This window comes from Suricata suricatta, chromosome 1, assembly GCF_006229205.1.
Source record: "Suricata suricatta isolate VVHF042 chromosome 1, meerkat_22Aug2017_6uvM2_HiC, whole genome shotgun sequence".
Taxonomy (NCBI): Eukaryota; Metazoa; Chordata; class Mammalia; order Carnivora; family Herpestidae; genus Suricata; species Suricata suricatta.
Genome location: NC_043700.1, coordinates 150,802,188 through 150,826,044, shown reverse-complemented (window position 1 = coordinate 150,826,044; position 23,857 = coordinate 150,802,188). Strand labels below are relative to the sequence as shown.

The 23,857-nt window shown below is 43.4% G+C and overlaps 1 protein-coding gene across 3 annotated transcripts in view; it reads right to left on the bottom strand.

Moving 5' to 3' along the window:
* Positions 1-15,893: 15,893 nt before the first annotated feature.
* The window catches only part of HOPX (HOP homeobox), a 29,260-nt gene continuing 21,296 nt past the window's right edge, over positions 15,894-23,857 (bottom strand). Inside the window, exons 1-3 of one of the 3 annotated variants that reach the window (XM_029945521.1) lie at positions 23,749-23,850; positions 23,107-23,263; positions 15,894-16,699 (exon numbers count right to left, since the gene is read on the bottom strand). In XM_029945521.1, the coding sequence (XP_029801381.1) occupies positions 16,622-16,699; positions 23,107-23,250 (222 nt within the window). In that variant the 5' untranslated portion in view covers positions 23,251-23,263; positions 23,749-23,850 and the 3' untranslated portion in view covers positions 15,894-16,621. Of the gene's footprint in view, positions 16,700-23,106; positions 23,264-23,648; positions 23,671-23,748; positions 23,851-23,857 lie in introns of those variants that run through there. The other 2 variants (XM_029945529.1, XM_029945525.1) reach the window with 2 other exon arrangements.

Below are 23,857 nucleotides of genomic sequence, written 5' to 3'. Positions count from 1 at the left end.
CTCACAGCATGAACATTAGGTGATAGGGATCATGGGAGTTATCTTAGACGTTGCCTAAAATCACTAAAGAGAAAGAAGTGGCCATTTTGTTTGCTATCAAAATAAACAAGAAACGAAAAGAAAGGTGGGTGAGTTGGACTTATCAAAATGAAGACTTTTATGCATTAAGAAAGTGAAAAGGCAATCCACAGGATGGGAGAAAAAATTACAAACCATATATGTGATAGGGTGTAGTATCCAGAATACATAAAGAGTTCTTAAAATTCAACAATAGAAAGACCAAAAAACCCCATATAAAAATATGCAAAGAATTTAAATAGTCATTTCTTGTTTTAAGTAGACATTTGTAGGAGCACCTGGGTGGCTCAGTTAGTTAAGTGTCCAGCTTCGGCTCAGGTCATGATCTCATGGTTTGTGGGTTCGAGCCCCGCATCAGGCTCTGTGCTGACAGCTAGCTCAGAGCCTGGAGCCTGCTTCGAATTCTGTGTCTCCCTTTCTTTCTGACCCTCCCCTGCTTGCACTGTTTCTATCTCTCAAAAAATAAATAAAAGACATTAAAAATTTTTTTAAAAAGTAGACATCTGTAAAGAAGGTATACACCTGGCCAATAAGTCCATGAAAAGATGCTTGACAGCATTAATTATTAGGAAAATGCAAATCAAAACCACAATGAATACCACCCCATTCATATAATGTTTACAAAAAGATGGAAAATAACAAGTTTGGGCAAGGATTTGGAAAAATTGGAACCCTCATACACTACTAGTGTAAAAACGGTGTAGCCACTGTGGTGATTCTTCAAAAAAGTTACATATAGATTTACCACATGACATAGCAAAGCTACTCCTGGGTATATTCCCAAGAAAAATGAAACAATACATTTGCAAAAGCACTTATATCTGAATATTCATAGCTAAATTATCATAGTAGCCAAAAAGTAGAAATAATGCAAATGCCCATCACCTGATGAACAGAAAAACAAAATGTGTTTTACCTGTACAATGGAAAGTTATTCAGCCATAAAAAGGAATGAGGTCCTAGTATGTGCTACAACACGGATGAACTTTGAAAACATTATGATGAGTGAAAAAAGCTGACAAAAAAGGCCACATATTATATGATTCCATTTAGATGAAACAACTAGTATAGGTAAATCCATAAAGACAGAAAATAGTTTCCTGTTTGCCAGGGGAAACATTGAAGGAAGGAGGAATAGGCACTGATTGCTAATAGATACTGAGGCTCTTTTTGAGGTGATGGGAATGTGCTGAAATTATATAGTGGTGTTGGTTGCTCAACTCTGAATCTACTAAGATCCACTGAATCGTATGCTTTTACAGTGGTGAATTTTATATGTAAATTATATCTCAATAAAAAGTCTTTTTCTAGATTACAATGACCGACAGCAAGAAACATTTACTGAGTGTCTGGTAGCCTGCTAAGTACTGGATTGGGTCTAGGGTCTAGAACCTAGTTCATTGGTTTTCAACCTCAGCGGCATATTAAATCCAGGTGGGAGATTTGAAATATCAGATGCTCAGGTCACACCCCAGACCAATTAAGTCAGAATCTCTGGGGTAGGATCCAGGATTTGGGGCTTTTCAAAACTCCACACATAATTCCAATGTGTAGCCAGGGGGAAGAACCAGGAGCCTAAAGAATCATGACTCCTTAGCAAGTTGGCTTCACTCAAAAAGTGACTGTTTGTAGATCACCTGGGTGGCTCAGTCAGTTAAGCATCTGACTTCGGCTCAGGTCATGATCTCACAGTTCGTGGGTTTGAGCCCCACATTAGGCTCTGTGCTGACAATTTGGAGTGTGGAGCCTGCTTCAGATTCTGTGTCTCCCCCTCCTCTCTGTCCCTCCCCTGTTCGCACTCTCTCTCTCTCAAAAAAAAAAAACCCAAATGCTAAAAAAAAAAAAGTGACCATGTGCCCACTCTATCTTCTTTCCAGTAACAGTAATCAGCAAAGAAAGCTGCCTGCCCTCAAGGACAGGTCTTCTTCCAAGTCAAGATGGTTCCCTAACCTCTACTCTAATTCACTGCTATTTTCCTTTCTGTGGGTGACTTGGAATGTTCAGTACTTTAAAGAGGGTATATTTTATGCTTAACATATTTTTTTCTCTCTCTGGGTTAGGTTGCTGTGATTTAACTGTGGGCAGAGAATCATTTTCCAGTTTGGAACAAAAGTTGGATTCTGTCCAAATGGTTGGCACTTTTTACCCGAAAACCCTGGATTTTATAGTTTGTGAAGTTCTGAGCAAAAAATTCAAATGCTAGGAACTAGAAATGTGAGCCGTTTTACACTGGGCCCATGCTCTCTCTTTTGTATTTATTCTCTGACTGTAACACTCAGCTTTATTTAACCAGCTTTAATCTTGGCCTTGCAGAGTCCTAGCCTTTGGTATTGTAAATCTACCACTGCTAGAGATCACCAAGTTCCTCTGGCACCACACTCACTCTGTTTGGCAAACCTATCTGGGCTTTTGTCCCAAATTACAGTGGTCCTGATTAAATCCACCAACGAAAGCATTAGTATTTTTTTCCCACTCATCCCCAAAAGCTGTTGGTAATTTGTGAAAAAGATAGAAATTGGTGAAGAAATAAAAAGTTAGAAGATTTAAAATAACTATTTTAAAAAAAGATCAGCAACAGCTAATTTAGGCTATAAAGGCCAAGTCTGTGCTGTTCTAGCTGGTAACTCACTCTTCAGGGGGTGATGGCAGTAAACACACAGGACCATCAGCCTTGGTGCCACTCCTGACAATAGCAGTGAGAGGAAACTCTAGGAAGGAGGCTAAGCAGAGACTGACCACTTCAGGAAACTTCTGGTAAGTAAGAACACAAAAAAACCGCAGAGACCTGTGAAGTGCAGCAAGGGTAGACAAGGAAGGGTAGGGACGTGGGAAGTGCAGGTGTGTGGATCTGCCTCGAGAGCCATGGAAGCCAGGTATCTTTCTAGAATTAAATAAAGTAGAATGCACAAGTCTTAAGAAAATAGCTGAGTGATTTGCATATATTTATAAATCTGTGAAACCACAGGCCACATCAATATTTAGAATGTTTTCCCCTTCCCAGAAAAATTCTCTCATAACCCTTCCAGGGCAATAGCCCCCCTCCTCACTCAGAAGTAGCCCTGTTCTTATTTATATCATTGTATATTAGTTTTGCCTGTTTTTGAACTTTATACAAATGAGATTATACAACATGTATTGGTTTGTGTATGGCTTCTTTTGCAAAGGGTAATGTTTGGGGAGCTATGCATATTGTTATGTGTATCTGTAGTTTGTCCTTCTGATTTTGCTGTGCTGTAGTTCATGATATAAATATGCATAATGCTTATCCATTGTCCTGTAAATGGACATTTGAGTTGTTTTAGTTTTGGGGCTATTATGTATAAAGCTGTTGTGAACATTGGTATACATGCATTTTGTGGACATAACATTCACTTGTCTTGGGAATGTATCTAGGAGTAGAATTGCTGGGAGATAGGTCACTTATGTGTTTGACTTTAGGAGACACTGCCAGACGGTTTTTCTGAAGTGCTTGTATCCTTTTTCACTCTCACCAACAGTGAGAATTCCTGTGGTCATTTTTGAGATGAGAACGCAGTCAGCGACTACCTTATCTGAGCCAAACTCCTGGCAGCATGAAATTTGCAAGGGTCTGTAAGACAGGGAACTAGCAATGTTTGCAGCTGAGGGGTGAAAGAAAAAGAATAAAAACAGAGGCCAGAGAGGGTGCCTGTAACTGTCCCACTCCAACCAGTGCCAGCAGGATGGAAACCCTGGAGCTATTTTTGGGTCTTTTCCTAGCATAGACATTAGGTAGTTAAAGGGATTTGATGGAATAGGAGCTGCTAAAAGTTTTTCCAATTAACATAGTGAAAAACAATAATACAAGAAAGAAAAAGCAGGGTAGGTAGCTATGTTTCTCCTGCTTCACTGAACAGGAGAGCTAGTTGAAAATACAGAATTTACACTTTTAAAGAGATACTCCAGTTGATATCATTGGTGTATCAAAAACCACTCAGAAATATTGTTTAGAGGTTCAGCAATGCCAGCACATGTGTGTGCTGGGAATAACAGCAAGAATATTGCCTTCTCACTTGACTTTACATTGGAGCACCTTGTCGACACTGTCCATTTGATCTTTAAATGTTTTGAGTGTCCTTTTTAACATATAAGGGGTGTCTGGGTGGCTTAGTTGGTGAAGGTTATGTGTCTGACTCTTCATTTTGGCTCAGGTCATGATCCCGGGGTTGTGGGATGGAGCCTGGGGTTGGGGTTTGTGCTGAGCATGGAGCTTGCTGAAGATTCTTTCTCTTTTCCTCTGCCCCTCCCCTGTTCACACTCTTTAAATAAATAAATAAATAAATAAAATATTTTTTTAAAAATTGAGGTAAACCTTCCACCATTCACTTTTTCCCAGGGTGGGGGTAGGCAGTGTCTTCTTCCCAGTAATGCAGTGTCAAAAGTTGACAGGCAGCTTTTTCTCTCTCTCTCTTGTTGCCATGGAGGATAATCACCTCAGGTAACCCCACCCCCTTTTAAAGAGATTTACATTAGTGTCAATGTTGAACTAGGAGGAGGTATGAAAAATTACCAAGATAGCATTACAAAGTTAAAGCAATTTTGGCACATAGCTTGATACACGTTGAAAGAATTATATTAATTTCATTTAAAAATGTACTAAGCGCCAATTACATGACAGGCACTATTCTAGGCCAAGGAATACCCGTATAAAGTTTACGCAAAAAGTGGGTAGACACCCCTCTACCCCAGCTAGCTGAAACCTGGACAGAGCTTTCTTCTTCTTCCCACCTCAAGTTGACTTTCTGCCCCCAAGACCCCTGGAAGCCCTTCTCTGGCCACAAGACCCTCTTCAGCCACCTGGTTCACTGCCACTGACTCCTCCCCGTGGACTACAGCCCACTTCATCCCACCTCCTCCCTCCCCCCCACCTCCCGCTTCGCTTCATCCCACCTCTTGAGCTAAACAAACAAACCAAGATGGCAGAGGCTTCTGTTTTCAAGAAGCTTTTATTCTAATGGGGACTGGTATTAGCCAGGGAGGCGGGGGTGGGGGGGTGCGGTAAGTGCTGTAACAAAAGCACACACACTCATGAACACCTAATTCTCAGTGGCTTTAGCACAGTAAAAACCCATACTCTTCAACTTTTCATCTCAGTCTGATTCAGGTTGGAAAGACAGCAGGTATTCCGCTCCAGGCACCCATTCCTGGTCCCAGGCTCTTTCCACATTCCTCTGTGCCCACAGAACCTTCTCTGTTCAGCCAGCAGATGGGAAGGAAAGAGCTAGGAGATCACATGGCTAGTTTTTATGGCCAAGCCTGCAAGTGGCTCACACCACTTCACCCACATTGCACGGGCCAGACTGAGTCAGTGTCCACACCCAACTGCAAAGGGGGTCGGGAAATGTAACTGGGTGCAAAAGAAAGAAAAGGAAACAGAGTTTGCTGTACCCATAACAGCTGCTACTGCAGGGGTGAAGAACAAACAGGAAGTATAATCGGTGTGGTAAGTGCCATACTATGAGGCGGTAGAGTGCTTGGTCATACACAAGAAACACACCTAACCTAGCCTGGGTTTGGGTGGGTCAAGACAGAATATCTTGAAGGAACTAATGCCTAAGGTAGGGCGAAAAATAGAAGATTAATTTCCCTTTAGAATATGGTAACTTGTCTGCTAATGAGAGACTTCCTTGCATGAATGATTTGTTTAAATCGAAAAACATTTTTTTCAAAGTAACCATTAAAAAATAATTAGCCCTTTCCTGGGTTGCTCTCATTCTCTGCTTTAAGAGGAAATAGCCTAATGTGGCATTCACTATTGGCTTACTGCCTAAGAGCCATTTGTTCCCTATTCCTTGATAAGAAAATGACAATTTTCTTGAGCCATCAAGTGACAATGTGCTAGGAAAATGGACTCTAGGAGATGGACTGTAATTAGTCTAAGGCAACCATGGTAATCCAATTCACCTTTCATTCATTCAACAGATATTTAATGAGCTCTGGCTATGTGTCATTCTGTTCTAAGTGCTGTTTTCACCAATTATGGGCATGGGGTGCGTGCAGCATGTGGCCCAATTCTAGATAATGAGGGGAAAGGGGGCTTCTGGGAACAGGCTTTCCTCTTTGATAAAGAAAAATGAGAGTTGTCTAAGGAAAAAAACAGGGCTTTTCCTTCTTGCATTTGGCTGATATTATGTGGGATGTGACGCCTGGAACTAAGGCAGTGTCTTGGGACCATGTGATGATGGAGAAAAGCTCCCAGAGAGGATAACCTAGAGCTCTGGCCTAGTTCAGCTATTGAATTAAGCAAACCTGGAATCGCCTTTTTTTTTTTTTTTTTTTTTTTGGGAAAAAAAGCAAAGTTATTGACCCAGAGGGTTACATAGCAGGTAACAAAAATTTTTTGGAAAATAAGTTATACAAAAATCACTGACTATATCAATATGAAATAAGCGTTAAATAGAAGACAAAGCCAGAGGATCATAGAAAAACAAGATGACACCGAGGTTCTCCACAAGACCCACTGCAGTAAAATAGTAACAGCCCAGTATTCAATAATGTGATTTATTTCCTATCCTTATTAAGACTGTAATTAAAATAGCACCTATGTGTCAGAAAGACTTGATTATATTAAATTATAATAAAAACTACTGGAGATCAAGTCTAAAGAATTTGAAAATGAGATTTCTAAGTGATCATATTCTCTGCATTTGGTTTATGGAAGGATGTACTACTGTAAATAGGCAACTGTGCACTGCTTAAATTAGCATGCCTTAAATACTGAATGTATGTTAAGTGTGTGTATCCTGGGTCTGAGCTCTTACTGTGGATGACTTAGTTTTAGGGAATCATGACCCTACCTGAAGTATAACTCAGGATGAGATCAGAGAAGCTCGCCTATATTTTTAATATGAAACAATAGAAAGCCTGATAAACCACTTGCAGCTGGATATTCAGTAACTTATAGCCATAAGCATTTAAACAAATATACATGGGGTTTTTTTGGCATTGTTTTGGATTAGAATAGGAAAATGTTTTTTAAGTTTATTTATTTTGAGAGAGAGCATGTGCACACACAAATGGGGGAGGGGGAGACACACACACACACACACACACACACACACAGAGAGAGAGAGAGAGAGAGAGAGAGAGAGAGAGAGAGAGAGAGAGAGAGGGAGAGAGAGAGAATCCCAAGCAGGCTCCGCATTTTTAGCACAGAGCCTGACATGGGGCTCCATCCCATGAACTGTGAAATCATGACTTGAGCCAAAATCAAGAGTTGGTCACTTAACCCACTGAGCCACCCAGGCACCCTAGAAAATATTTAATAAATGGATGAAGAATCTGATATTTTTCATTTTCTTCTCAACTGTGTTATTCAGTCATAGAGGAGTTTCTATCCCAAATCTCTTTCTGAATAAAAATCATCTTCCATGATCTTATTGGCTCTTCCTTTGACCACTGAAGATGCCCCATTGGAAGTAGACGTGTTTGAAAGCAAAGCCACATTTTCTTCTAGGTCCCCCACCTTGTGCTCTTTGGGGAACACTTCCAAATGAGAGGGATTTGGGGGGGAGGTTTTTTTTTTTTTAATTTGGGAGAGGAAGCTACTTATTTGCTGATGATGAACTTGATAGGCAGATTTCTTCCTTCCTTCTTTTCCTCTTTCTTTGTCTCTTTCCTTTCTCTCCCCTTTTCCTTCCTTCCTTCCTCTCTCTTTCCTTTTTCCTTCCTTCATGTCCCCCCTCCCACTTTCTCTTCCTCTCTCCCTCCTTCCCTTTCTCTCTCTCTCTCATTTTTTCCTCTCTCACCATGGATGAGTTGGGCCGCAAGCAGTACTCTCTGTGGCCTGTGGGATTTTGAAGGCTCCCTGTGTCTTGTTGAAACAGAAACCTGGAAAATTCCATGTTCTAATTAGAACTTCCTGGATGAACTCAATGGAACTCCAGCTAAGGAATTAAGTTGATAAGTCAGTGATATTTGAAATGAATAATGGAGATATTTGGGAATAAACTTTAATTTTAGAATAAGCATGTCACATAGCTTTTTGCTAGAATGATTTGGGACAGTCACAAATATTTAAGATGCCACTTGACTTTTCACCATGTTGATGATGTCAATAAAGGGGCTACCTTTCCCATGCACCATGAGATTTGAGTGCTAATGCCTGTTTGCTTTGACTATTATGTCGTTGATCCAAAAGATCATCATCCTTTTGAGACTTTCATATCTGTCCACTTCTTAATCACTGACTGTTTTGACTAATAGCTATAATTTGAGGAGAATTATTGTATTGGTTGGGGTACTAGCAGGAAATGGATAACAGAGGTAATTGCAGATGATTAATGAAAGGGCTCTACAAAGATATGAGCATATTAAGAGAAACCAACAAGTGAAACAGTAAGGCTAATAACAATTACTACTTCTAGGTTGAGAATGGGTCAAGGGGAGGGAGACATTGTTGGAAACTAGAGAGATAATAGCTTTGGAGAGAGCCTTCTGCCAGAAACTGTGGCCTTGGCTAGAAGAATATAGTCATTGTCAAACTGTGACTCTGGATAGATATAGACAGGGCAAAAATACCCTGACATTACTCTACTTTTATCCTCTGATATTCCTACTAGTGACTATCATTGACTAAACTCAACCAGTAGTCAGAGGGAAAGGAACTTGGCTGAGACAATCAGTAAATGTTACCCTCCTTGGCCACAGAATAGGGTAGAAAATGATGGACAGTAGATCTGGAAGAGCAAATAGGGCTATCCATTTGTGTGCCTTCATTTTCCTTGTCAATAACGTTAGAACCAGTTAATGTGTAGACAGGTCCTAGATATGTTTTTTAATAGCTATATGCTCTTATTGTTTAAGATACTGCCTAGGCTCTACAATAAGAGATCCCCAAACACTGCTACTTAATCAAACACAAGTTTATTTCTCTACTAGGCTCCTTCCTGGTTGGAGTCCAGGGCTGACGTAATTATTTGACGGTGTTGAGTGCTTTGGTAGATATTAGTTCTGTTGAAAAAATATGTCCAGTCTCCTTTCTCTGGAAATAAGGTAGGATTGTACTTCTGTGCCCCCTTAGGGTTAGAAGGTGTCATGCAACTTGCTGTGGTCAGTGAAATGTGACTGAGTGTGGAGTGTGCCACAGAAGCATTAGTTGCCCATGTTTTCCCTGTCACTGAAGTTTGCAAGGCAGCATTATTAATATGAAGGACAGCCATCCTGAAAAATTTCTCAGAGCTGTAGCAGATTTGTGGGAGTGAGAATAAAGCATTGCTTTTAAGCCACTTAGATTGGAGGTTGGTTGTTAATGCAGGTGGACCAGGTATTTTTGAACAACGTAGAGACTCAGGCTCCTTTTATTTTGCTCCCCTCCCAACTCTAATGTGATGCTGCCATCCATACAGTGTGAGACAGCTCGTTACCATAGTGACATTCTAGTTCAGGGGAACTGGGAAGAGAATAAGAGGACACACATAATTCTTTTTATAGTAAAAAGAAATAGCACACATCACTTCCTTGGGCATACCTAGAACTTCATCTATTGCTGTAAAGCTAATGACTCCAAAGATTAGTAGGTTAGAACAACAAACATTTTTCAGGGGCAGCTTAGCTGGGTGGTTATACTTTAAGGGCTGCTATTATCTGAAGGCTCAACAGGGGCTGGTGGATGCACTTCCAAGCTCACTCACACAGTTGTTGGCAGACCTCTGTCCTCACTGGCTGTTGTCAGGAGGCCTTAGTTGCTTGCCACATGGGCTTCTCTATAGAGCTGCTCCACATGGCAGCTGGCTTCCCCCAGAGCAAATAATCTCAAAGACAGACTGAGACAGAGAGAAGCTGCAGTGTGTTTTAACCTAATCTCGGAAGTGACACATAATCATATAGACCAACACTGGTACAATGTGGGAAGGGACTATGCAAAGTAGTGAATACCAGGAGGCAGATTGTTAGAGGTGGCAAAAAAACCCAACTATAAGAGAGGTGAGAAAAGTTCATCTTTAGCTGAGAAGCCATCTCCTCAGATAAAACTATAAGAAGAAGGAAGGGCAAAGGGTATGCACAGAATTCTCCTCATTCTCTTCTAGCCACACAAATATACATGTGTACTTGCCTTCTCATGCATGAGTATACATTCTATATCCTAAAAAAGATTCTAGGCTCCTGGATCATAGTTCCTATGCTCCAGAGGATTCTTATCCTTAGGGTCACCATCCCCTGAAATTTGCCTTCTTCACTCCCAGACAATGTCAGATTCCCGTATCAAAAGCTTTTTAAGAAAGGAGTGAGGAGGAGCTTCCATCTAGAAGAAAGAATAAGAAAATTCTTCTGCATTGCTAATCTGGAACTCCAAGAATGAGTCATATGAACTATGAGTCATTTTGCCATTATATGTAAGTAGTTGAAGGAGTTACATAAATGGAGATTCAAATCTAATGTTTCTTATGTTTTTCTAAGTTAAAGTGGGAAACTCTTATAAAAAGCCACAATGAAATTTAAAAAAAAATTTAAGTTTATTTATTTTGAGAGAGAGAGGGAGGGAGAGAGAATCCCACACAGGCTTTGTACTGTCACACAGAGCCCGACATGGCGCTCGAACCCACAAACTGTGAGACCCTGACCTGTGCTGAAATTAAGAGTTGGATGCTTAACCAATTGAGCCACTCAGGTGTCCCACATTGAAATTTATATTCATAGGAGCACATCTCCAGTGTGGCAGCACTTAAATATTTGTAAGCATACAAATGATGGTGAAGGAGAAGGGAAAAGGTCTCTAGAAACCTCTACTTCTTCATGCCTATAGCTGTTTATGTAGAGGGCACCTGGGTGGCTCAGTCCAGTGTCCATCTTCAGCTCGGGTCATGATCTCACAGCTCATGAGTTCGAGCCCCACATTGGGCTCTGTGCTGACAGCTCAGAGCCTGAAGCCTGCTTCAGATTCTGTGTCTCCCTCTCTCCCTGCCCTTCTCCCTCTCATGCTCTGAGTTTCTCTCTCAAAAATAAATAAACATTAAAAAATTTGTAATTGTTTATGTAGAGCACAACAACACAGCAGCAGGCTTCATAAAATCCCAAATCTTATTCTGCTGCCTTGCCAGCATAAGCAGTGGCTGATGTCCCAGACCCTTGCCTGTGTCCACGCCACTACCTCTCAGTACTTCCATCATGGGAAAAGAATGTGAAGTTTCAAATTATTTTTCTTATTGCCATTGTTATGGCTAGATACTTTGGCATTGAATTTGGGCAGAGACACATTTGAAACAGTTGGCAGGTTTTAAAATGAACTTTTAGTGAACAGTAAAATATGTGGAGCAAAATTTCTATGTGGCGACGGCAAGAGTTAAGAGAAAGTAGCAAAATGTCCCTATGAAGGTGACAGATTCCTATCTAACATACATTTACACTTAGTTCAAAAAGGTATGTCCTGATGTCCATAAATTATCTACTTGTCATCTTGTCCTTTAATGTGCAAAACTATTTTTTTCTCAAGTCCCCATCAACTGAGACAAATCTGATACTCTGCCCACTTATTTTCAAGGTTTCTTGGCCTATATATTCCTGGTTAGTTTTTTTACTCTGATTTCCTTCTCCTGGATTCTTAATTATTCTAGTAGCAGACATTCCTCCCTCCATGCACTTCCCTCTTCCACTCTGGCGTTAGGATTCTTTTTGCTGCAAATGACAGATACACTGCAAGAAGAAAATTCGTTAGTTCACAGGGCCAGGAAAGCTGGGTAGCCCAAGGGGAGAGTGGGAAACCAGGACCCTGGGACCTGACCTCTCTCTCTCTTTTTCTCCTTGAAACTCCCATCTCTGCCTGGCTTCATTCTCTTCCACTACCAAGTGCCCTTCTCATGTGGTTGGGTAGACAGCTGATTGCAAGCAAGCCCAGGCCTCTATCTTCATAACTCTCCGTGTAAGAGGATAATAGAGAACTGCCCTTCCAGGTCTAACTGGGAAAACTCTGGTGAAGGACTTTGGCCCACATGAGGTCAAGAGCCTATACCATGTGTGGGTCTCCGTGTGTACAGGGCATTGTGATTGGCCCGCCTGGGTCACATGTCTAATTCTGAGTAGAGTGGGGATTCTGTGGTGCTGTGAGTAACTGCTCTACCAGGACCATATTAAATAGGAGGAGTTCCCCAAATGTAAGGGGGTTCAAGAAAAAGAAAGCAGATAGAAACAAATGTTTCTTCAGTCCACTGTGTGCCACAGACATGGCTCAAGCAGTTCGTCCCTCATTCCCTGAAGGATCACCAATGCAAGGCCGTTTTGTGTAATAAAGCTTTCCTGGAGGTTGAAGATTTAATCAATCATGCCTACTTAATGAAGCCTCCATAAAATCCCCAAAGTACAGGACTCACAGAGCTTCAGAACTGGTGACCACGTGGAGCTGCTGGGAAGTGTAGTGTGCCAGAATGGGCACTGAAGCTCGGCACCCGACCCCCTGTATCCTCCATCTGGCTGTTCCTGAGCTATATTCTTTATAGTAGACTGGACATCTAGTGAGTAAACTGTGTTACTGAGTTCTTTGGATTATTCCAGCAAATTAATCATACCCAAGGAAGAGGTCCTGAGAACTTCTGATATAAAACATCTAAAACATGGGGCACTGAGATGGCTCAGTCGGTTAGCATCTGACTCTTGATTTGGGCTCAGGTCATGATCTTATGGGTTGTGTGTTAGAACCTCGTGACAAAAAAAAAAAAAACCCTCATGACAGGCTCTGCACTGTGAGTGAGAAGCCAGCTTGGGATTCTCTCTCTCTCTCTCTCTCTCAAAAAAAAAAAAAGATTTAAAAAACACGTTAAAAATATGTCTCCCCTCAATGTACCGTAATATTGAAGTTAATAATAGGTTACCTCAGGGTAGAGGGATCATGGATAAATTTTATGGCTTTGTTGGTTTTATTATATATTTCTGGATTTTTGCTTATCACTATTTCCACAATTAACAAATGAAACTGGTTCAAGGCAAATGAGGAAAAACAGAGCCTGCTGCCCCTGTACTCTTTACCAAGAAATGCAACTCTTCCCCAAAGCCTCCCACCTTCCCAACCCAACCCAAATCGTCATCCTAAGCCTCATTGGCCAGACTGTGTCACATGACCACCACAGCTCCAAGTGAGGATGGAAAAATGAGTATTTCAATTTTCCAACTTCTACGTTCTTGCTAGAGAAAGGTGACAAAAGAGAAAGATGTGTGGAGTAATTACTGGTCTGAGCCGTCAACACTATGTGCAGTAGCAGAACTGGAACACAAGGCAAAGAAATAGGGGTTCTGCAGTTTTTCTTAGTCTGGAGTGGGTGTTATCACTTCGGTTTGTGGCCCTGAGTGTTCCAGAAGAGACTCCTGATAATAAAACATACAGCCCTGCGTTCTCACGAAGACTTCTCTCAGGCGTCAAAATGAACCTTACCCCATTCTTGTTAGCACTTTGTAGCAATAGTAATTATGATTATTATTTACAAAGTGCTTTTTTTGAAGCAGAGTATTGCCATCCTTGTATTACAGTTGAAAAAGTCAGGAAGATTAGAATTGTTAATAAATCCATATTTAAAAGGGCACTGACCTTCCCTGTCACTTCTGAGCTGCCCAAGCAGAGGCTCCAGTACATCAAGATTCGCCTCCACCTCTTCCCCACCACCTTGGGGAAGGATGGCATTGCAGCCGGTGGTGTAATGGAGGTTGATACTGCTTTACGAAAGTGCCCAAGACAGGCCTCATCTATGATGACCTAGCGCAAGGAATTTGCAAGCCGCCAAAGCCTTAGACAAGCATCAAGCCCATCTTTGTGGGCTTGCACCCAACTGTGTGTGTCAAGTTGGTGGAGGCCATTTGTGCTGAACACCAAATCCACCTGGTTAAGGTTCATGACAACACAAAACTAAGGGAATGGGTAGGCCTGCGTAAAACTGTTGGAGAGGGAAAACCAGAGAATGGTTGATTGCAAGTGTGTGGTAGTTCAGGACTATGGCAAAGACTCTCAAGCTAAGGATAGCGTTAAGGAGTACTTCATATGCAAGAAATGAATAAATAAAAATCTTGGCACTTGTTTAAACAAACTAGTTAATTAATTAAAAGGACATGGAATTTTCTCCCAGCATGTGCCATTCAAGTACTCTTGACTCATGGGCCTGGTGAACACAGGAAGTGACCCTTCTGTCACAAATGGTGCTTCCTGGTAGGTACCAAGGCACACTCTCTGCCCAGCTGGTCAACTCCTCTTGTCCTGGGTGGATTGTTCTTGAATCATGTCTCTGATGACGTGTGTCATAGATCTGGTTTAGTGTCTCTTTCAGGGCCTGACTTGGGTAAATCACGGTGCTCTGCATCTGCTTTGCCCAGAGTCATTTTTTTCTTCTCTTTTAGCCAGTGTTTATGAAAGTAAGAATGTTCTCTCTATGCAGGTATTTATTATATGCACACATTCCTGCCTCGTCTCCACCTTCTCCCTTCTTTCTTTCCAGAGAGTGATGTCAGCATCCAGTCATGGTGCTGAGAGATGCTCAGGGCACCACTAATTAGGTTGCAGGGGAGCATGCCAGATGAGGCTCTTTCTTGCAGACCCTGGGTCGCTCTGTGTGTTGTTTACAGAAGAAATGTTTTAAGGTAAAGGGAGAGGAAGCTTGCCAAGGACGTTTAATGGGATCTTGTAAACAGTAGTATTCTGAATGACTGTTAGTGTTTCTTATTCTGGGTTCTTTATTTTAAAGATCTGGAAAAATTGTGCCTGCATTGTGGGTAAGAGTTCAGAAGTGTAGACTACTGTTATTCCAGGCTGGGTTGGCAGACCCTGCCAGTGGCCTTTCCAATATCCATCCTCCCCTTCTTTCTAACCAGCAGAACCCTGATTTTGCTGAAGGCAGCAATATGCCCAGTTAAAAATGTTCATTTTCCCAGCCTCCCTTGCAGTTAGGCAGGGCCATGTGACTAAATTCTGGCCAATGAGATGTAGGTGAAAGTTGCTAAGTGGGGGCCTCCAGGAAACCTTTTGTAAAGGGCAGAGACTTAGCTGGCATTTGCCTCTCCTCCTCTTTTTTTTCCTTGAAATGCAGACTCAATGGCCAAGCACCCACCTGGTATCCATGAACACAAAAGCTACATGTTAAAGATAACAAAGTAGGAAGACAGAATGACCATAGGTCCTTGACAACATCAGGGAGCCACTTACCTGCTACTGCCCCAGATGAAAACAGTTAATCAATTAAATAAACAAAAAAGCCTATTTGGTTAATCCATTGTAATTGAGTTACTGGTCCATACAATTAAATACACTCTTAACTGATAGACTATCTTATTTATTTATTTACTTATTTATTATTTTTGAGAGACAGCACGAGCAGAGGAGGGTCAGAGAGAGAGGGAGATACAGAATCTGAAACAGACTCCAGGCTCTGAGCTAGCTGTCAGCACACAGCCCAATTCGGGGCTTGAACCCATGAACCGTGAGATCATGACCTGAGCCAAAGCTGGACGCTTAACCGACTGAGCCACCCAGGCACCCCAACTGGAAGACTATTTAGATATTTAATGTGCTGTAAAATAAAATGGATGTAACTTGCCCGTAGGGGCTGTGAGAGAATGTGCTGCTCACACTTACGTGTGCATATACACCACTTGGGTGCCTTGTTAAAAACGCTGATCCAGAGTCAGTAGGTCTGGATTGAAGTTTGAGATTCTGCATTTCTCAGAAGCTTGCAGCAAACACAGATGATGCCAGGCCTGGACCACACTTTGAGTAGCAAGGACTCAGAAAATGACAGCTCTTTTGTCAGTCTGCTCCTGTGTTGGAGCTATTCTGTTTCTCTTTTATAAGTTTATTATTTGGTTAAAAATCTGCAGAGGACTCAGTGCATTTTCAACAAAAAGACTTTTATTTAGAATATCATTTCAGAGACAAAAAGCAGTTCATTTTGTTTAGTAAAATACATTTAACAAATGCATTTAAATAAGGTAAATTCAAGACTTTTGTGGCTTTTTTTCCCCCATAGTTACTTGATCTTCTGCCCGGTGGAGTTTCTGTCACCCAGCCTAACTGGGTTCTTTCCAAGTGAATGCAGCTATAATCCAAGGAAGTGCTTTATGAAATCCAAACGACTCAAATCTCTCTCTGTATTCTCACTTAATCTCAATGTAACATAAGGAAGATGCAACATAAGGAAAACCACTTAGGAAAGTGGAATCGGAAGGAAATGCTCCCCTTCCTGGGTCATGTTATCTTTTCAACAGAGGCCTTGCCTATTCTGAAATGGATGGCAAAAATAAACTGGTACTGGGAGGTGACAGTCAGAAGCAAACTTAGATGATTTTCACACCATCTATCATCAAGACCCAAAGGGAAATGCAAGCCTCACCACTTCCCAGCCAAGACACTGCTTTACACAGAAGCCACATATAGCTTCCTATTGTTACTTTCTTTTCTAGTTATGTACATTAAAAAAATACAACATTGTGTTAAATAGCAAGATAGCTAACAATGGAACACACAGGACTACACTGAAAAACCAAAACTCTTGGTTAAGCTGAGGAGAGAAACAGTGATGGTCTTCATGGAGGAAAGCTGCCAGTGCCCCACATCGCCTCAGTCTGTCACGGATCTGCACTCTGAGGGTAGGCCTTCCGACTGCCGCCACTGAGCCAGGCGCTGCTTAAACCATTTCTGGAGGATAAAAATGTGTAAAATTACCTGTTACATACTAAAAAAGTGAAACATCCTTTCCATTTCTCAAAGGTAGCCTCTGTGGTTCAGCTGGAAAGGAGGAACCAGGAACGTGTCCGTGGGGATGGTTTTTCTCATTGTGACACTTGCCTTCCCTGCTTCGGGACGTTTGCACATGCTATTTCCTATGCTTAGCATGTTCTATCTTCATTCTTTATCTGATGATCTCCTTCTCATCCTCAGGTCTCTGCTTAAATAGAACCTGCTCAATGAAGCCTTCCCTAACCACCTGATCTCAAGTAGGTTCTCCACCCATCTTCTTATTCTCCGTTTTAATACTTTGTTACCCTCATAGAAGTTTTAATAGCTGGAATTAGTATGTTTATTCACTTGTTGTCAGTCTACATTTCCTTCTAGAAGATCCATGAGAGCAGAGACTGTATTCATCTTATCATCATTGATTACATCCTTAGGTCCTAGCACAAGGGCTTAACAGAGATTAATTGGTGTTTCTTGAATGAAAGAAATTGAAGCATCTCCTTGATGCCCCAGATAGCTCTCTATAGCTGCTATGTCTCAGCCATGTGTGGTAATATCCTCAAGGGCTTTGGTCATTAGACGTGCTTAGTAAGTACTTGTTAGATAAATGAGTGGAAAATAGAGTACTGGGCAACCTCCAGGCACTCCTTCTTGGGGATCCACAGAGTAGGCTCGCCCAAACTTTCCTGCTGCAGAGCTGACAAGCAGTGAGAGTAGAGTGGGCCTTCCAGATTACTCAGAATCTTCTAGCTCTGTGTGACCCAGATATTCTGATCTTACACAAGAGCCCTTGGATTTAGGAAAAGCCCCAGGTGGGGCACTTCTAGTACTGTGTGAGGGCTAAAACACTTTTATATGTTGTGGGACTGCCTTTTATTATCCTCCTGAGGGATGGGGGGGTTCTGCAAAGAGGAGAATAGGAGGTAAGAGGAGATAAGACTTGGAATAGGCTAGGGTATGGATCAGGTTGGCCAGGAGGAAACTGGGATTTCTGAAAAAACAATGTTGAAGAGGAACAGTGAAGAAACAAAAGCAGCATGCACTGATCCTCATGGGAGAGGATGAGTCACAGGGCTCTGTGGGAAGTCAGATCACCAGGCTTGATTCTCCTGTTTCCCAGCCTTTCACACATCATGGCATACATTGAGAATAATGATATTTTCATGTCATGCTGGTATAAACAGGCAAGTTGCTTGGGCAGGTGACCACTGGGGGCTCTGTAGTCCTATAGGAAGCTCTATAGTGATCAATTGGCTATGAAAACTTGAAGAAGCCCCTTAAAAACAGTGGCAGTCAGCTCAACTAGAGAGGTAAGGTTAGAGGGTCTTTACCTGTCTCTTCTGGAGTTTTAAAAATTCACCTGTTCTAGAGATAAGCACATGAAAAAGAGCAAAAAAAGCACAGCTGTGAGATGGACACCAGGCCTGTGATGTGTTGATGGAGATGGTGTGGTAAGAAACATCCAGAGGGCTCAGACTTAGTATGGCCATATGCAGACTCAACCTCGGGACAAACAGGGTGGGCTCTAGGGTCATGCCTGAAAGGCAGTTCAGCATATGCCCAAGATCAGAAGAAAGAGTGAGAACTACAGGGGAAGAGTGCTTCTAGGAGTCAAGGCCTTAGAGCTAGAAGAGAGTGGAGCCACAGAACCATTTAGGGCTCTGCACCAAGGCTAAGCTAGCTGAAGAGCATGGAGCCATACTTACAACTCGCCCTAACGCTACAATAGAGTTTACACACTGAAATGCCTTACAAGGCTGTCAAGATCAGTTGTCTTATGTTTTGTACTGTGGGGTGGCAGCAGGGAAAAGTAATCTAAAGCCAGGGGCAGCAGACTACATGCAGGGAAGCCTTCTCTTTAAGGCTCCTCTCTAGGTGCCATATTCCGTTCCTGGAGTTCACTAACCTTAAGAAGAAGTGGGCTCATGTAACTTTGGTGGCTTTAACCAAAGTTCTACTGCTAATGGTGGTAGGTGCATTTTCTGTAATCTGTGTGTGTTTAGTTAACTCTGGAATTTGATGTGAGAGTAGCATGGCTCTAGTTTCACTAATGAGGTAGCTCTGTGGGGGGTTTGAGGCTACAAGATCTGATTCAATAGGATTTCCAGTTACTAGGGCCGAGTAATGGCCAAGTTTTTAAGACTGACTAATTAAAACTTGGAGGAGGAAAGTTTCATTTTCTATCAGGATTCATTTAAGATGAAATGATTGAGCTGGCCTCATTCAGAAGAGCCACCATACCTTTATACTAGTAATGAATATTAATGTACAGTTACCAAAAATAACTTCAGTAAGGACCACATTTGTCAACTGTAGAGTTGGCATCCAAGTGCCTAACAAAGTGAACCCTAGTGCTGGGGGGGATGGGATGAGGTTCAAGAAAAGCTCAATGCTTTTCTAAAGATTTTATATTTTAAATCAAATATGTTTATTATAATTTAGCTAGACAGCTACTGTCTAATTAAACCACTAAACACCTTGCTTGCTTCTTCTCCTCTCAAGAGCTGAATCTTACTGGGTCTCACTCACATCAATACTAATTTTCCACCTGGTTTTACGCTTCTCTTCCTTGTTTCAGTCATCCCCTGGGAAAGACATTCATCCCTCACTGGCTTATAAATGAATGCCCTCATTACCTCACCCCATTGATGGAGATTTATTTACTCTGAGTGAACAGATGATAATTAGACACTGTGATGGGGAGGGGTTGAGGCAAAATAACATCATTCCTGTCCTTTTCTCTAGTAACCAACATTTTATTCTTTTCACGAGGAGACCTTAGAGGTCTGTATTCCACTGATAAAATGTCCAACAACTAAAACCAGAGTTCTGGGAATAGTCCCAGGGCATTAAGAGGAGATAAAAATACTGGAAACCTCTCTAAGAACCAACGCCAGCTACACTGGCTTGAATCAGTTATAATAGAAAATGGCAGATCTTCCTGACCTCCCAAGGGACTGATAGAAGAGCTTTCCCAGCCCCTTCTAACACTGACTTCAAAATAATAGAAGGCACAGGGGTTGGGATTCTGTAAGGTTGATCTAATTTAAATGTAGGAGATATCTTATTACTCTCATGAGAAAAACTCATTCTAGGATCCCAGCAAATGCAACCTAAAAAGTTAAACATTAGAGCACCCTTCGCCTCACTCCCCATTCCTGCGGGTCTCCTGCCGCAGCAGAGAACACTGTCCTAGGGTGGGACAGTTGAACAGAGGTCATCAGAACCCCCGAGAATGTTTCCAACTTCTAGTCCCTCTTGCTCCTGCCAGAGTATCAGTGATGGGAATCAGCTCTAGTTAATGATCTCACAGGAACATCTCATGCTTCTTTGTCTTCTAAAGTAGCACTTGTTCTAGGAAATTGAAGAATACAATTCCAATTCTGGATGTGGGTAGTGTTAGGGTTGAAGGACTGGGTATAAGAAATAAATATTATTTCTTCGGCTTTGGTAATCTTTCCCTGTAGAATGGAGCAACACAGATAAAGAATAGAAATTGGGGATGTGCTGATACCAAACACAGCTTATATGTAGGCCAGCAGACCCTGGTCTTCGTGAAGTTAAAGAGTCCCTGCAAAGCCTACTAGAAATAAAAATAATTTTATATATAGTTCATGATACATGAAGTCTCAAGAAATGAGACTTCACCATTGGGCATTATATCTCCAGAAGGTACTTAAAATTTTTTTATGTTTATTTATTATTGAGACAGAGAGAAACAGAGCATGAGTAGGGGAGGGCAGAGAGAAAGGCAGACACAGAATCCAAAGCAGGCTCCAGGCTCTGAGGTGTCAGCAGAGAGCCTGACACAGGGCTCGAACCCACTAACCATGAGATCATGACCTGAGCCAAAGTGGATACTTAACTGACTGAGCCACCCAGGTGCCCCAGAAGGCACTTTAAAAAATATAAATGTTGTTTGAGAAGATTAAAGAAGAAACCATTCTTAGAAACCAATGCACATGGGGGTGGGGTGAGCTGGGAAGGGATGGGAAGGTGGAAAATGAGACCCATCCAAGGAAGGAGTGACAGAGGCAGGCACCTGAGGAAGCCTCTTCCCCTGAACTGGCTAAATTTTACCTTCCCCAGAGCTCTGGGGTCTCAGATGCTTCCTTGCAGGTCAACACAGGAAGGCAGGGGGGCAAGCAGAGCTGTGGCAGCCTCAGGGAGGAAGAAGGTGTTGGCCCCATGGCAGGAAAAGGAAGCCAGAGGCCCTGCTCTGAGGTGACTCACCTCACACCCACTTGTGACAGGGTTTCATCTACCATTTGTTCATCTGCAGAGGGCAGAAGAGGGGCGATGAAGAAAGGCTGCCCAAGCGGCCAGGTGAACCTGCCGTCACAAGTCTGAATTGGTTGACCTCAAACACAGAAAGAATCAGGTGTCCTCTCTTTCTTCCTGCCCCTCACCTGGTTTCATTTCCGTTCTTTCATGTAGGGTGAATCTCAAGAATGATTGAACATAGCATGACTGTCATATAATGCATGGATTTTTTCCCCTTGGGAAGAAATACAATATATATTGAATTTTCAGTCCTCCTTCCCTCCCCAAGTTGTTTCCACCCCCTGCACCCCCGAAGACAACAAGGTGGTCAGGAATCTGGATTGTGATCAGACTGCCACGGGTCAAATCCTAGCTCTGTTACTTCTTAGTTGTGGCCTTGAGCCAGTTCCTTAACCTCTCTGTGCCTGGTTCTCTTCTCTGTACAACTGGGCTAATACTACCTACCGTCTAGCACTGTTGTGACAAATGATTTAATACTTGGAGGGTGCCTGGAACAATACCTGACACGTGTCAGTCATCACAAACGGCAGCATAATTATTTTGCCTTGCAGATAAGGGTGATTTACTGTGGGAGAATCAGAGGCTGAGAAGAGCTCAGACCCCCAGTTGGTACTGTGCCCACAATAAATCCGCAGCCTTTTTTTTTAAAGATGAATTATTATCTCTGTGATCACTCTTCTTTTCTAAATATAGTGTGGGATTTTAAATGATAAAGCTGCAGCAGGCTGCTTCCCCAGGGGGTTCCAAGAAACATGAACTGTTGGACTTGGGTTGCAGTAAATCACCTACCGTTAAGTTCTGGTTATTCAGACAGCTGCTCCCTTTGCTAAAAACAGATATGCTTGACTTTCTCTTTGACCTAGGAATGAGAGGATTTGCTATGGGCAAATTCTCCAAAGTGCATCTGGCTGAATTAGTAAAAAACATTTTCGACTTGGGGTCCAGAGTCTTGGTTTGAGGATACACTGGAGCACCCTTTACAAGCCTTTAAGCCTCACCTGAGTATGGCTCAAGGTGAGGAGAGGTCAAAGTACCTGATGCTCTAGTCTATACAATGGGAAGAATGAGAAAGTCTTTGCTTTAGAGCTGAGACTAGAAGTGTGGAAATGCTTTGGGCTCCCTTGGGAGAGATGCTAGAGCGGTTCCAAGTAATATTATCATCATGCATAACTAACTGTCTTTCCATGACCAAAGGGAAAATAGAAGTCAGATAAACTCTGGACAGGGTTTTAAAAAAATCAGCTGAAGGAGCCAACGTTGCACCTGGAGGTTAATAATCATGGGCAGTGTTACATTTTCTATTTCCCCTAAACAATTTTCCGAATAGCATAGGTGGTTTTAAAAAATAGATACATCAATCAATGCACTTAAGGGGGCATCTGCTTCCACTCCCTTCAATCGTGATGTCAGATGCTTACCTTCTTGGAAAACTCCATTTAAAAAACTGGATTTTTTTTCAATGTGAAATCTCCCTCACTATATACAATTTTAGCTCTGCAGCTAAGGGGAAGCTGCAGCAGACATGGTGGAAAGAGCTAGCTTAAAGACCCTTGCCATCCGGGCACTTCTCTCCCTCTTGGCCTCAGTTTCCTCGGCTGCCAGAGCGTGCACTGAATTTATAGCTGATCGCTATGGTCCCTTCCAGCTCGGAGACTCTGGCTGAGAACAGATTGGAGCGGCTGGGCTCAGGGAGCGCACCGGGCACCTCTTCCGAAGGTTGCGCTCACAGCCCAGGGGAGAAGTTGAGCGGGGGCGAGGAGCGGGGAGCGCGGCGAGAGTGGACCAGGGACGCAGCTCCCAGCCAGGAGGGAGGAGAGCGCGTTTCTCCCGCGCTGTGGAATGAGTAGAGACGCACGGAGAAGGAAGGGTGATCGTGAGGGTTCCGAACGGTTCCTGGGAGAGCTGGGGCTGGAGGGCAGACAGGGCGCCCCAGGAGCCGGGAAGCTGGGATGCGTACGCGGAGCGCAGCGGGGTCTGAACTCCCGGGGTGCGGGCCGAAGCGACGGAGGTCGGGGGAGGGCGGCGAGGTGGGAGGCGGGTGCGAAGGGGACCCCGCATTCGCGAGACGGCCCCGGCGGGCTCACCTGGGTCTCCTCCTCGGAAAGGCCGGCCTCGGCCGCGATGAGGCACAGCGTGGTGGGGTCCGGGTGCTTGTTGACCTTGTTGAAGTTGTACTCCAGGATCTCCACCTGGTCCTCGGTGGGGCCGCTCGCGGTCTCAGCCGACATGGTCTCGGCGCGCCTGCGGGAAAGGAAGGACGGTGGCGGTGAGCGAGGCTGCGGGCCGACGGAGATCCGGGGCGCGGCCGGCCTGGCACCTCTGCGCGCCGGCTGTCCCCTCCCGCGGGCGCACGGTCGCGCGGGTCCCCGGGCTCCTGGCCGAGGCGCCGAAAGGTCCCAACGCTGAGCCGCGCGTCCTAGGGCCTCCGGCCTGCCCCGGGGTTCTCACGACAACTTTTCCCCGGGCCTGGGGCCGGGGCGGCGGGAGGGCGATGACGCGGCGCGCGCCCTCGGGCCCGGAGGCTCCGCGGAACCAGCGGAGGAAGCGCGGCTGTGGTTTTGAAAACTGCCTTCAAAGGGACAGTCCTGACGGATCGGGGGGGGGTGGGGTGGGGGTGGGGACACACCTCCCCGGAAAGCGTCGTTCTGCCTCTAACGTGGTTCAGCCAAGGAGGGCTGTACACCCCCCCCCTCCTTCAAAGAAATGACCCGAAGGACAGCAGTTACTTCTTAAAGTGGGGGGACTGGAGCAGCACTTTTACAGACACGTCGTTCCCTCCTGGAGTTCCTAAGGCCGGGAACTGAGAACATCGGGAGAAATGTCCACCTGAGGGCT